The sequence below is a fragment of the Hoplias malabaricus genome, chromosome 17 (assembly GCF_029633855.1).
Source record: "Hoplias malabaricus isolate fHopMal1 chromosome 17, fHopMal1.hap1, whole genome shotgun sequence".
NCBI lineage: Eukaryota > Metazoa > Chordata > Actinopteri > Characiformes > Erythrinidae > Hoplias > Hoplias malabaricus.
Genome location: NC_089816.1, coordinates 11,315,899 through 11,328,165, shown reverse-complemented (window position 1 = coordinate 11,328,165; position 12,267 = coordinate 11,315,899). Strand labels below are relative to the sequence as shown.

At 40.3% G+C, this 12,267-nt stretch overlaps 1 protein-coding gene across 2 annotated transcripts in view; it reads right to left on the bottom strand.

Annotated features, from left to right (window-relative positions):
* slit3 (slit homolog 3 (Drosophila)) overlaps nucleotides 1-8,061 on the bottom strand; it is a 182,397-nt gene extending 174,336 nt beyond the window's left edge. For both annotated transcript variants that reach the window (XM_066648750.1, XM_066648751.1), the window contains exon 1: nucleotides 7,429-8,061. In XM_066648750.1, coding sequence (XP_066504847.1) covers nucleotides 7,429-7,634 — 206 coding nt within the window. In that variant the 5' untranslated portion in view covers nucleotides 7,635-8,061. The remainder of the gene's footprint in view (nucleotides 1-7,428) is intronic.
* Between the last annotated feature and the right edge of the window lie 4,206 nt (nucleotides 8,062-12,267).

Genomic DNA, 12,267 nt, shown 5'->3' with positions numbered 1-12,267 from the left:
GAATCTTAATTGGGTTCCTCATATTGAGCTTGGGCTTAGATCCCTCTGATGGGTAGATTTCATCTCTGGAACATTCACACGCTGACAAGACACAACCTAACCACACTGTAAAACACAAACAGTTGAGTTTATTTAAATCATTTTGGGATTATATTTGTTTGGGGCCTGTTCCAGTCCATTGGCTTAATTACTTTAATAATAAAATTATATATAAAAAAAGGAACTTTTTCCTTTATTGTACTGTAAGTTTATATAAGTAGTTTTCTGTAACTCTGAAGGCCATGTACTTAGTTTCTGAAGCAAAATGTCCTTAGTTATCATTGTTTATAGGCATCAACTCAAGTTATCGTTAATGTTTTATATTTAAGTATGTGTGTACCTGCTGATACAATTACAAACATTTCGAAAATGTAGACATTGGGATGTGATCTACAGAAAATCCTAACACCTATTTTAGGTTATAAATGCTGTTTAATAAAAGCAAACATCAATGGATTATGACTCTGACACCATCATCTCTAAGTGTTTTGGGTTTTGTGATAACTGACTGTTCTCTATCCATCTGAGGACTTTGTTCCCTTGATAATGGTTCATCATTCAGTTGGGTTGGGGAGATTTTGTTACATATTTAAATGAAATGCAATATGAATTTGCTGTATGTATCAATACAAAGGAGAAAATATGTAATGGCATATCACAATAATTACTGAAATACTGAATTGTTTCATTCCCTATTAACTGCAGTATTGTGGTCCAGCCAAAGCTTTCTGCTATTACATATTAGTATTCTGTAAGAATGCAGCTGAGTGTTGAGAGTGCTTAAAATGAAAAAGTACCAAAATTATCAATACAAACTAATTAAACTGCTCATCTCAACTGATTAATTACAAGTGCGGACATAACTGCTAGGAAAACACCTCTGCCTTTGCATTTAGATTAACAAGGGCTCACAGCTGTAATTGTTAATGGTCAGACACTGTAATTTCAGCTGTCTATTACATCCAGGTTAAATGACTGTATCAATTAATCTACGTTTCCTTCAAGCTGGCTAATTTCACCAGGCATAAAACACAAGCCAGGGATCATTAAAAACACAAATCACTAAATGAACACAGGGGATGCAGGGTCCCGTGGGATGTATGCTTCTGTGTTGTTATAGGACTCTTATCAAACTTTAGAAAACTATGTTCCACATTACTGCTGATTTCCTCTCATACGTAGCATTAGAGTCCCAGTTAATTCACTGCAAGGCATTCACCTTTCATTTGCATTTGTGCAAGATCAAATGCAGTGCTTTGTTGCCCCACTATGTATATGCCAGAGGAATAAAAGATGGGCTGCTTGGCTTTCATCTCCTTGGAGCCAAGAGCTAACAGCCATGTGGTCACCACACGTCCCTGCTGGACGCATTCAGGCCTGAGGAGAAATGTCCAGTTCCACAATCCAAAACTGCCAGCACAGTAATGATAGACAACAAGATCGTATTTAATACAAATATCAAAATATTATGCTAGCCTGTTAAATTCATATATATGAATACAAAAATCCACTTGGATACACAATACACAGAAACGCAACCTTTTTGTAGAATGCAGTAAAATGTATGAAATATTTTAGCTCAAAAGCCCACTACTGCTACAAAATATTCATATCACTACACACTACTGCTACTACATAATCAAATATAACCTTCAAATATTAGTTAATTATTAACATCTAGCAAATATTAATTTTTAAAGCAAATATCTGCTGATACCAGGATTATTCTGAAATCATTTTGCATTCAATAAGTGAAACACAAAGGCAGCTTTGGTCTGAACAGTGAATAATACTCGATTCAGTTGGTTTATTGATGAGTTCGCACAGCACTTCTGAGAAACATTGGGGAGCAGAAGCGCCTCTAAATCACCGCTATGACAGATCAGAGACAAACTGTCTGAAGACAAAAGCGGCAACGTCACCGGAGCCTTTGGCAGATGAGGAAGATGCAGAGGAAGAGAAGGAAAGTGCCAGTAAAAGGCTGTACTGCTCTCCACTGTTTCTGGGCAGTGCTGGTGGGGTCTGTCTCAGGGAGGCTTTTGTTTAGTAAATATTTTTATTACTGCGCTGCCTGGATGCATTCCCAGGCCGAAGGACGCTCACTTCACGCTAAGCAGAGCGGACAAAAATGAATTATTTCATATTTCCTTTGTGTCTGTTTGCTCTCAAGATCGTTTATTTTCAAACCACTGGCAGCTGATAGCTCAGGCAGCTCGGTGTTTGCTCTTGCACAGTGTACGACTTCTTAAATTACAGCAGGAGTGAGCAGCTGAGAGGTGACATGGGCATTTCCGATGCTTCTCTGCTAAAGTCAACATGACAGCCAAGGCCCACAGGGCCCATCCATAACATGGCACCCGTGGAGCAGTGAGGCAGCCAAGCGCAAAACCAAGAGACACCAAAAGGAACCGATAAAGGCAGCTAGAGCGGCATACCTCTATGGACGTCATTGCAGGAGAGACAGCAGAAGCAAAATAAATTCAGAGCATCCTGACCATATTTAAGAATGGCTGCTCCGCCAGACCTCCACAGCTTCTGTTTATTCAGCGGGAGGCTTGTTTAAAACCAGGCCAGCTCCTGGTTCAACGGGTGGCTCATGTAAATCCCATCAAAGCTCAAACAGGCCGACTCCAGGATCCAAAGGGACAGTTATTTTCCTGATGCAAACACCACAGATGCAGCAATCCCAATTGATTAATAAGGAGTTCTGGCTTTCTTTCTGTTTACCAGGTTGCTAACTGCAACCCAGTGTTTGCTTTACTGATTCTGCTTACATCATAGTGACAAAGGCATAAAACATGTTTTATACATACAAATATTTTACAGATTAAAAAAGACTGGCCTTTAACATCAATCACAAAGCAGTATAGATGTGCTTATCTACATAACGAAGACATGTATCAGGAAAAAGGAATCAGTAAAAGAATATGAATGGCTAGAACGTAACTAAGTAAAAATCAGATTCATTTAATTCAAAATATTGCGCTAACTGTATTTAAAACAGAAAATAATCCGAAATGTACAACTCCATCATTGTGCTCTTAGCATATATTTATAGAGAACTGACTGCACTATCGTGTTAAAAAAGCAATCAACTACGCTAAGCCGATACAGGGAAAAATACAAATAAGGACTTTTGATGTTGTTATGATGATGAAAGTTTGTTACCCTGAAACAAGTCTAGCCTTGCTTTAAAACATAACACACATTTGGAAACTTTACCGACATTGGTGGTCCTACTATTTTAGCGGAACCCCATCTTGGACATTCGTGACTTGGATTTGTTGCTCTTTTTGCCTCAAGCTGAAGGCACACGGCCATCTCTGCCAATGTCGGGCTTTGAAGTGCTAGTTAAACCAGGCACCTAGAATGTTTTCCATTCATGTAAGTTTTATTTTTGAACTTTTGCAGAGGTTGGGTTGCTGATATTTCCCTGAAGCCTGAGCCCAGCAGTCAGCTGCCTGGCAGACTTTCACCCAGATTTCCCATGTGCTGGTCTTAATGCTTATAAGGGTCAGCAGGGCACCGGAGACCACAAACCAACCTCAAGACCCACTGACTGGTAGCTCAAACCCCAACACAACAAACACACCCGCTTACTGGCTCTCCACTGTGCTTACTCATAACCAAAACAGCCCAGACACCTGAGACAGTGAGAAAACAGGTGCTGAGTAAATGGTGTAAATGAGCTCCAGTATGGATCTACTATGCCTTTAAGAAACATGCACAATATTTCAATAAAATGGCTGAACTGGATTCATTTATACTTAGGGAGACACTAAAGAAAATACACAGGATTTTTTTACAAGATTTTAAAATACATTTTTCAGAAATATATAGAGGAAATCATACAAAGGGATAACAATAGCCACATATGAATGAATATTAGACTATACTGCTGACACACAAGATGTTCTTCTTTCTCAATATATCAATATACTAAATGTAATGAGTATTCTGTAAAAACAGCTTTTACAATTCTGACAGTAATAGACCCAGACTGAAAGGCTTTTTTTAAAGTGGCTCTCCAGGAATTAGTAGGCATGTTCAAATTGGCCTCACGCTAATGAAACAACAAAACATTCTGCAAATTACGGCTGAGCACTTTGGTTGTTATTGTTATTGAATGTGGTGTAACGCTTATGTCTACACCCCGGCTGTAATCCTGACTATCTATGGTAATTAGGAGTAATTACCATATGACTCAGTCAATCAAATCCCTTACAGAACCTCCTCTGGCAAAACTAGTCCAGGATGAATAGTGCTTAAGAAAAGATGCCTAACCCGCCCATTCCCATGTTGCTTAATTGAGGTAGACAGGGAGTGTAGACAAGTAAAAAATGTAGCCATTCTCTCTCTTTCGCTCTTGTTTCAGAAGACAGAGTGTGCTACACTAGTCACAATGTGCCACATTGTTCCTGAAGTGTGAAGTGGAAGAGTGGCTGGCCACTGTGAAAACTCTGCAGGAGAGAAGGCGCTGTTAAACGCCAGAGTTCCCGAGCCAGTCTGTGCATTTGTGTGTTTGTATGTAAGAGTGAGAAAGTGAGAGAGAAAGCGTGCACTCTCTCTTTCTCTTTCTCTCTCTCTCTCTCTCTCTCTCTCTCTCTCTGGGTTTGTGTGTGTGTTTGAGCCCCTGTGTGCTCAATTGAGAGAGAGAACCACGGAAAAAAACAAAATTCTCCCAAACTGTCAAGGAAACATGTATTTGCAGGGAATATTTATTTCTTAGGAAGAATGTGTCACTCAAAAACGCACAGATTTAATTCTGTCTCCCATGCCCACTCAATCAAACATCAGCAACTATAGACCTTGTTACCTCAATATAAAATGCAATTGCAGACATATTTACAGTCTGCAAATCTGAAAATCCTCTCTAAAAACCTCATTGGTCCGTGCCTTAAAGGTTACTGAGGGTTTAAACATGTGGGGCGAAAGCCTTGTATGGGGCAGTGGTGCGCTCATTTCACTTAAATCAACACTCCGGGGTATTATGAGAACTCTGGCAATGTGTTAAACGCACCCCAGAGACGCAGGGCTCACAGCACCTGAACTTTAACCAGTTCTGAAAGCATGCCCCACCAAAGGAACTATGGTTTAGTTCTGAGATTTCAGGTGATAAATGTGTTTAATCCCAGAGCTCAGTCAATATCATTAATCCACTCTCACAGTCCATTATGGCTTATTAGCGCAGATGGCTTATTACCTCTTAGCCAAATACTTGGCTAGGAGCTAATAAGCCATAGACATGAACAATAATGAAAAAGAGAAAATGGAATGAGACGGAAAGATGAAAAGATGTTTTTAAAACTGAACAATGAGAGTCTTCTCAGACTTTAAGCTAATTTTAATTGTGTTTATTTATTTATTTATTTTATCTGGGTCAAATGCAACTGAGTAATACAATTTCCCCCTTTGTTCTATTTGACTGAATGGAATACAGAGACATTTTTTTCATTTCATTAAATAAAACTGACAGAAATGCCATTTTGAATGCCTCAGTTAGAAAGGTCAGAAGGGTCAAGTGAGCCTACAGCCAGTGCCTGTGCATTTTTTGCCATCCTACCACAAGCAAAGAGAACTATTGCTGAAGTTCTATCTAAGCCTTATGGTAACCCAACCTTCCTTCAGTTGGTTACTTATGGCATGTTATGGTTTGCTGTACACGTCCATGCGTAGGTGGCACTGTGGTGAGAATATTTTTAACCCAGAAACCAAACATTTCTCAAATATACACCAAGTCTGTGGCCTGTGAGAAGAAAACGAATGAAACCCCATGTTCTGCCAGACTGTGTGCCCCTAAACATGCTTCCAGTTCCCCTACTTAAGGTGCCAAGGTACACACACACACACACACCCTACACCTCCATTAATCACACTAATGACTGCTTGTGCCTATTTGTTACACCAATTAAAGAGGAATTTCAGTCATTTTTCAACATTTTTTTCAAATTAAATCCATAAGATGGAAAGCAAGTTTAAAGTTAAAGGCACAACTTTAGTCTGAACTGTTCACAACAGTGATGAAAGGAACCAGACAGCTGAAGCGTTAATGGTTTTAAATGTGTACAAATACACTGCCTGATGCCTGAGACAATGTTTTACGACAGTTCTGAGATCAGATCTTTTGCATAAAATGTATGTTTTAATGTTTTCATGTCAGAGAAGTACACACATGGTGTTTTAATATCTCTAGGTTTATATATTTTTGACATTACATATAGAAACACAGAAGATTTGTGTAGGTTCCCTGCCGTCTACAACCCCAGGTCCTACCACGACTGAAAACAAAGTTCATTAAGATTCGCTAGGACACTCCCATTCCACAATTTCACATGAACCCCCTCTAAATAAATTTGTTTATATCTCAACCACTGAATTATGCAGAAATCCAAACGTAACGTACTTGCTCAGACCTGTACAGCTACTGATACAGTGAATCTAAACCCAAGATTAGGGATTCAAATTAGTGCAGACCTCAGGACACTTTACATTCTCAAAAATATGCAGCATACTTTTTCAACACCAGTGGGTTTCAAAGCCAAAATCGAGAAATGCATAATTCAACAATGACATGTTTCTTAATGTCGGAGAAAGCACAGGGATGTAAAGCTTGTCAGCTTCGTGGCTCTGAAATGTCGGTAATGGTGTGTCTCCTTGCAGCAGAAGTGTAAACTGAAGTGTGTTAGATTGCTTTGACTGTGACGGAGCCAAAGCATGGCTGCTGTCTGTTAGAGTCTACACATTTGCAAGTTCCAGCACTGTTTCTGCAGTCTGGTATAAAGGCTTGGACCCCACTGGTCAAACGCTGTTTTATTGAGTTGATAAGAGAAAGAAGTAAACACACTCTCTATGAGAACAAACAAACAATATACATTTTTGATATAACATTTGATGCACAGGTTATTTATCTGTTAAGTTAAAAAATTATAAATAAATAAATAATAATAATAATAATAATATGCTAAATGTTCTTTCACACAGGCTTTTTTTTATTATTTTTGCCTATTATTTAAAAATCAGCAAATCAATACTAACTGTACTTTAAATGTGTTCAATTATTTTCATTTTTGATTATCATTTTACCAGGAGAAAAAAAACCGTATTGTAGTTTGTTGACTCTCTGGAATAATCAATTACTTGCCCAACAGCCAGTAATAACGCATACCTGTAACTCGTGCCAGTGTTTTGCAGTGCACGTGCCCACTATATGAATCCACACTCTAATTAAAGCCAATTTCGTGACTCTCTATAGCGGTCAAATGCCCGTCCCTCAGTCTTTAACGTGTTTACCCCTTACAGGGAGCTCGTGCCCATTGCTGGCCTGTTTGATTTTCCAGCGCTCCGTCCTAAACCCCGCTATGACGATGAGATGATGCTGGAGGTACTCACAGTCGTTCCGCGTTCCTCGGGATTCCTCTCGGTACTGATCGGAAGCTCTGCTGTTGGCACTCCACGTGCGATCCCGAGCAGCTGCACTTGGCCGGACAGCCGCGCGCGGGGGACGCGGAAAGCAGCAGCAGCAGTAGCAGCGCGCAGTATAGCGCGAGCCCTCCGCCACTGGCCGCACAGCGCTTCTGCTGCGCGCGCGCTCGCATCCTCTCCGCAACAAACGCGCACACGGGATCTCGGTAGCAGTCGGCAACAAACAACCGTAAACAATCCTAACCGTGAATTAGAAATATATATCCCCCGTTCGTCTTACACCAGGGAAGTGCCACGCGCAGACAGTATGTCCAGTTCGGCTCTCCGAGCGCGTGCTGCTTCAACTTCACAAACTCCAGAAGTCAAACAAAGCCAGAGTGACCGAAGAGTAAACTTCCATTCAACCGCGTCCGCTCCGGAGCAACGAGCAACACACGTGCGTCAAAGTTCACGCGCACATCACGTACTGCAGCGACTCTCCGGAACTCTCGGAATATTCCTCTCACTGGCGAAGTAAGTCATAAAAGTTTCCCCAAACACGGCCGTGTATGTCCTCCTGGTTCTCGCCTTCCCTCCGGTCGGTGGTCACTTCAGGCAGCAGTCCTGGTTTTGTAAAGAACACGAGTCCAAAAGTTGTGCGCAGCGCTTTGCGGGGATTTCAGGGCGAGAAGTTCTCCAGCGATTTTTTTTTTCTCCAGCCCCCAAATCCTGAGCCACTCTCTCACTGGCTCTGCGCTGCTGATGTCACTCACTCGGTCGGAGATGCTCAACTCTCTATAAACTCTCACTTCTCCACCGCACTCTCCTCACTGTGGAAGCCACTCAGTTTCTCACAATGACTTGCTATCTCATATTTCTGAGCTCTTATCTCATAATAATGACGTGCTGTCTTATAAAATGAGCCCCTATCTCAAAACAATCATTTACTATCTCATGAATTCCTCAGAATGATTTGCTACCTCAAATAAATAAATTAACCCCTTTTAACCTTGTTATCTCATGAGCTGCTATCTCATAATTAGGAATATCTGAATATTTATTTCATCTATATATCTTTTTATCTCTTAACAATCTCATAATTAAATCCTACCTCATAATTATAACTGACTATTACCTAATAATAAAATTGTCCAACTAAACCATGAGTACTATCTCATTATCATTATCAAGGTTAGTGGCTTAAGCAGGCTTCCGTACTTCACACAGATTTACTCCTGGATCCGCATCAGTTCCTCGTTATTAAAATATATCATATTTTCTCCATCAGTCTCCTCCCATCAGTCCATGAGCTGATGTAATAGGCCTCAATGCATTATGTTTCAGTGTGGGGAGAAGTGTCTGACAGTTTACTTGGTTAAATGTGGTTTTAACCACACGGCCTCAGATTCCGTTGTGAATTCTTTTTCCCTCCATTTTATTTCATTTTACTTATTTATTTATTTTTGTGAATATGACTGGGACAATTGGATATTTCCTCATCATGAGTTTACTGCCTTAGGTTTATAAGCATGTGGAGTGATTATGTGTATTAAAATAACTGTGTTGGATCAAACTTACTTGTGTGTGTGTGTAAATATATATACATACACACACTATACATACATACACTCATTCACTTACCTACACACTTACAAATTGAAGTTCCTCTCTTGTAACTATTGAGTCCTCTGCTTTCATGACTGATTTTCCAATGGGCTGCATTTTGCAGTTGCAGCGCCCCCATCTGGTGAGATATTAAACAATTTGATTTAAGACTAAACATAGACAAGCCTTTGATAAGCAGATCACAACTTAGTGTGAAGCAAACCAAGTTACACAGCCCTCTAATTATAGCACAGGCATGGGCTCAAGTTCCTAGGGATAGGACCGTTTTCTTTTTCTTCTGAAAACAGAGACACCTGTCTGTTTATTCCACATGATGTTGAAATCTGATTAGACTGGTGCTGAGTGGATGAAATTGACTGAATTAGTCCAGGAATGCAGTAGTCTTCACAAACAGAGAATACAGGAGATGAAGTGAATTAAATGCTGGTTTTCTCTTCTCAGTTTAGCCCTCACAGGAGACTTGTAACACACACGGGACTGGACTGAATCAGCTGCCATCTACCAGACTATTTCACTTACTTTATTACCGTGAGGAGCAAACCGAAGCACACATTCTGACCTTTTCAGCCCCCCCCCCCACCCCGTCTTTCAGTCTCTTGCCATTTTTTCTATTGTCTTCCCTCTCTCTGTTACCTTCTTGCTTCCTCTTTTAGTCCTAAGCTTTTGCCAACTCTTTCATCATTTTCTATCTCATTCTCTCTCTCCCTCTTTCACTGATTGTTCTAAGTTAAAGCTCCATCTGGAAGCTGAGGTCTCCTATCCATGCCGTAAGCTGTTGTGTTTCAACCAGTGAAGGTGAGTTGTGGAGCATATGCTTCACGCTTTCTCTAACCAACACACATGCCCTCAGCCTCGTAAATCCAGAGCAGGTGTCAATACGGCTTTACTGAGCGCTTTTCTTCTCTTCACTTGTTCACGTCAGGAGTGAGGAATGCCCAGCTCCACCTGTGCTGCAGTATGAAGAGAAAGAGAGAGAACAGAGAGAGCGGGAGCGTGCCAGGAGCCCTGCTCTACATGTGTCTGATCCAGCAGCCGGCCCTGACCTCTCAACAGCCGTGCCGCGCTCTCAGGCACGATCGGCCAGTGCTGCGCCCCCAAAACCAACCCTGCCCTCGACAAAGACGTGTCTTCATTTAGACTCAACACTTTAGTCGTCTCTGTTCTATAAAATATTATTTATAAAAATACACACACACCAGAAAAAGAAAAAAAAAAAATATATATATATATATATATGACTAGATACTACTTATCTTTGATTAATGATTAACAGACTCACACAATACTGCGCTCATTACAATAATACATTAGTGCTGTCTGACCCAGGACACTCGTGACTACAGAGGAGTTGGAAACCTTTATGGCAGTTTTACTGAATCGTGATCATAAGAATAATAAACATAAATAGACAAAACAGACACTGTATTGTATGCATTTACTTGTTCTTTCCAAACTATAAAAGGCCCCGTTAGCGTAATTGAAAAGAATAGCATGACAGAGTGAGCTTTATTGGATCAGCAGGTCAATGTTAAACCAAACTCACAAAGCAAGGCGTCCCACACCCTATGGGAGGTGAGTGGGCAGGAGGCTGTATGGGGAATCTTGGCATGGTCAGGATGGACTGGGGCCCGGGGCAGCGCAGAGAGCAGCATGGCCAAAGACCTGTCTGAGAAAAAGAGCCATTAGCATAGCATTAGACATGAGTGGTCCTTTTTAATGGAGCGCTTCAAACATAAAAAGAAATTCAGACTTTTCCAGCAATTACGTCAATCTTTCGGCCTATCTTTCTGCCGCAAGAGTGAGTGGGAGAGCTGTCTCATATAGATTTACTCTCAGCCCATATATTCTCTCACAGTGTCAGTTTGTGTGTGTCGAGAATTGTCGTTCTGTTCTGTGGCTCAGTAACTGAGAACAGAAACGGATTTCTCATTTTCCTCGGGCGGAAAATGATTTCTGCCTTTGTACTTGCGCACGGCTGGGAAAATCAGTCTTCCAACGTAAAATGCCACTGCGACATTTGTTTTACGGCCTGTGCTTTTCGACTGATTTCGCTCTTCTAACTGAAACAACAGTCGCTGATTCACATTATTTGATTCTTGTTTCCTTCCACAGGGGTTCTTACAAGTGTAACTCAAATGGAACATGAATGGGAAATTGTCTGGTTTTCTCTGCATCAACTTTCATTCACGTCTACAGTAAAAATAAAAAGGCTTTAATCAATAGTCATTATAAGTCAAAGCTGTATGAGAGAAATACAAATGGTTTTGTTTATTTTGACAAATAGTGTTATAGCAATTATTATTTTCAACCCTATACTGTTTCAAACGGAAATGCTGCATTTTGGAATGAAAACAAGCAAAGTGTATTTTTGCATGGTGCATTAGAAGATCACACGGTGGTTCTCTAAAGACACTTTCAATAGATGATTTTTAAAGATGAATTTTTGTAAATGTGTGCAGGTGAAGACCCCTTTAACCTTTTAAAGGTAGAATGTAGACCTCTAGACAATGTAACGGTTCTAGGAAAACCTTTATATTAAGTTTCTTTATACCTTTATAATTCTTTGCACAGATTAGATTTACAAGTCAAATTTAAGAAAATTTAATTAAGAGCGTAGATGCATTTTTTTTTAATCTTTAAAGATTTAAAAATTCACAGATATTATAAATCATAATAAAAATTATTAATAATCACTGATGCAATAAATAGTGTGTAAAATGGAAATGTCTGTGTCGTTTTAGAGCTGCTGTTCAATCCTGCCATCAATTAAACCCTTAAAAACTTCATCAGTTAAATATTTATGTTCTTTCCAAGAAAAAATCTAATGCCTTAAAAGCAGTAAAACGTAACTCTGCACATTTTCAGAATTGAAAATATTTATTTAAAAATTTATATGGTTCTATTTAGAACCTGTGTCTTTTACAACAGAACCCTTGAAGAGTTCTCTAAAATGGGTGTGGTACCTGATATAACTGAAAAGGGGCCTTCCACTGTAGTGTTTGGGAGACAGGAACTCATGAAGGCTTCTGGTCTGAAAGGCTCGGGAGCCACCAAAGCCTGGGCCATGTGTGCCCACGAGCCACCACAGCCACAGAAAACTGTTAATTACCAGCACATTGTCCCAGCTCATAAAGAGGGTAAGGCAAGAGGAGGGGGAGAGACACTACGGAGGAGGTGGAGAGTTGTGGCTGAGGAGGAAAC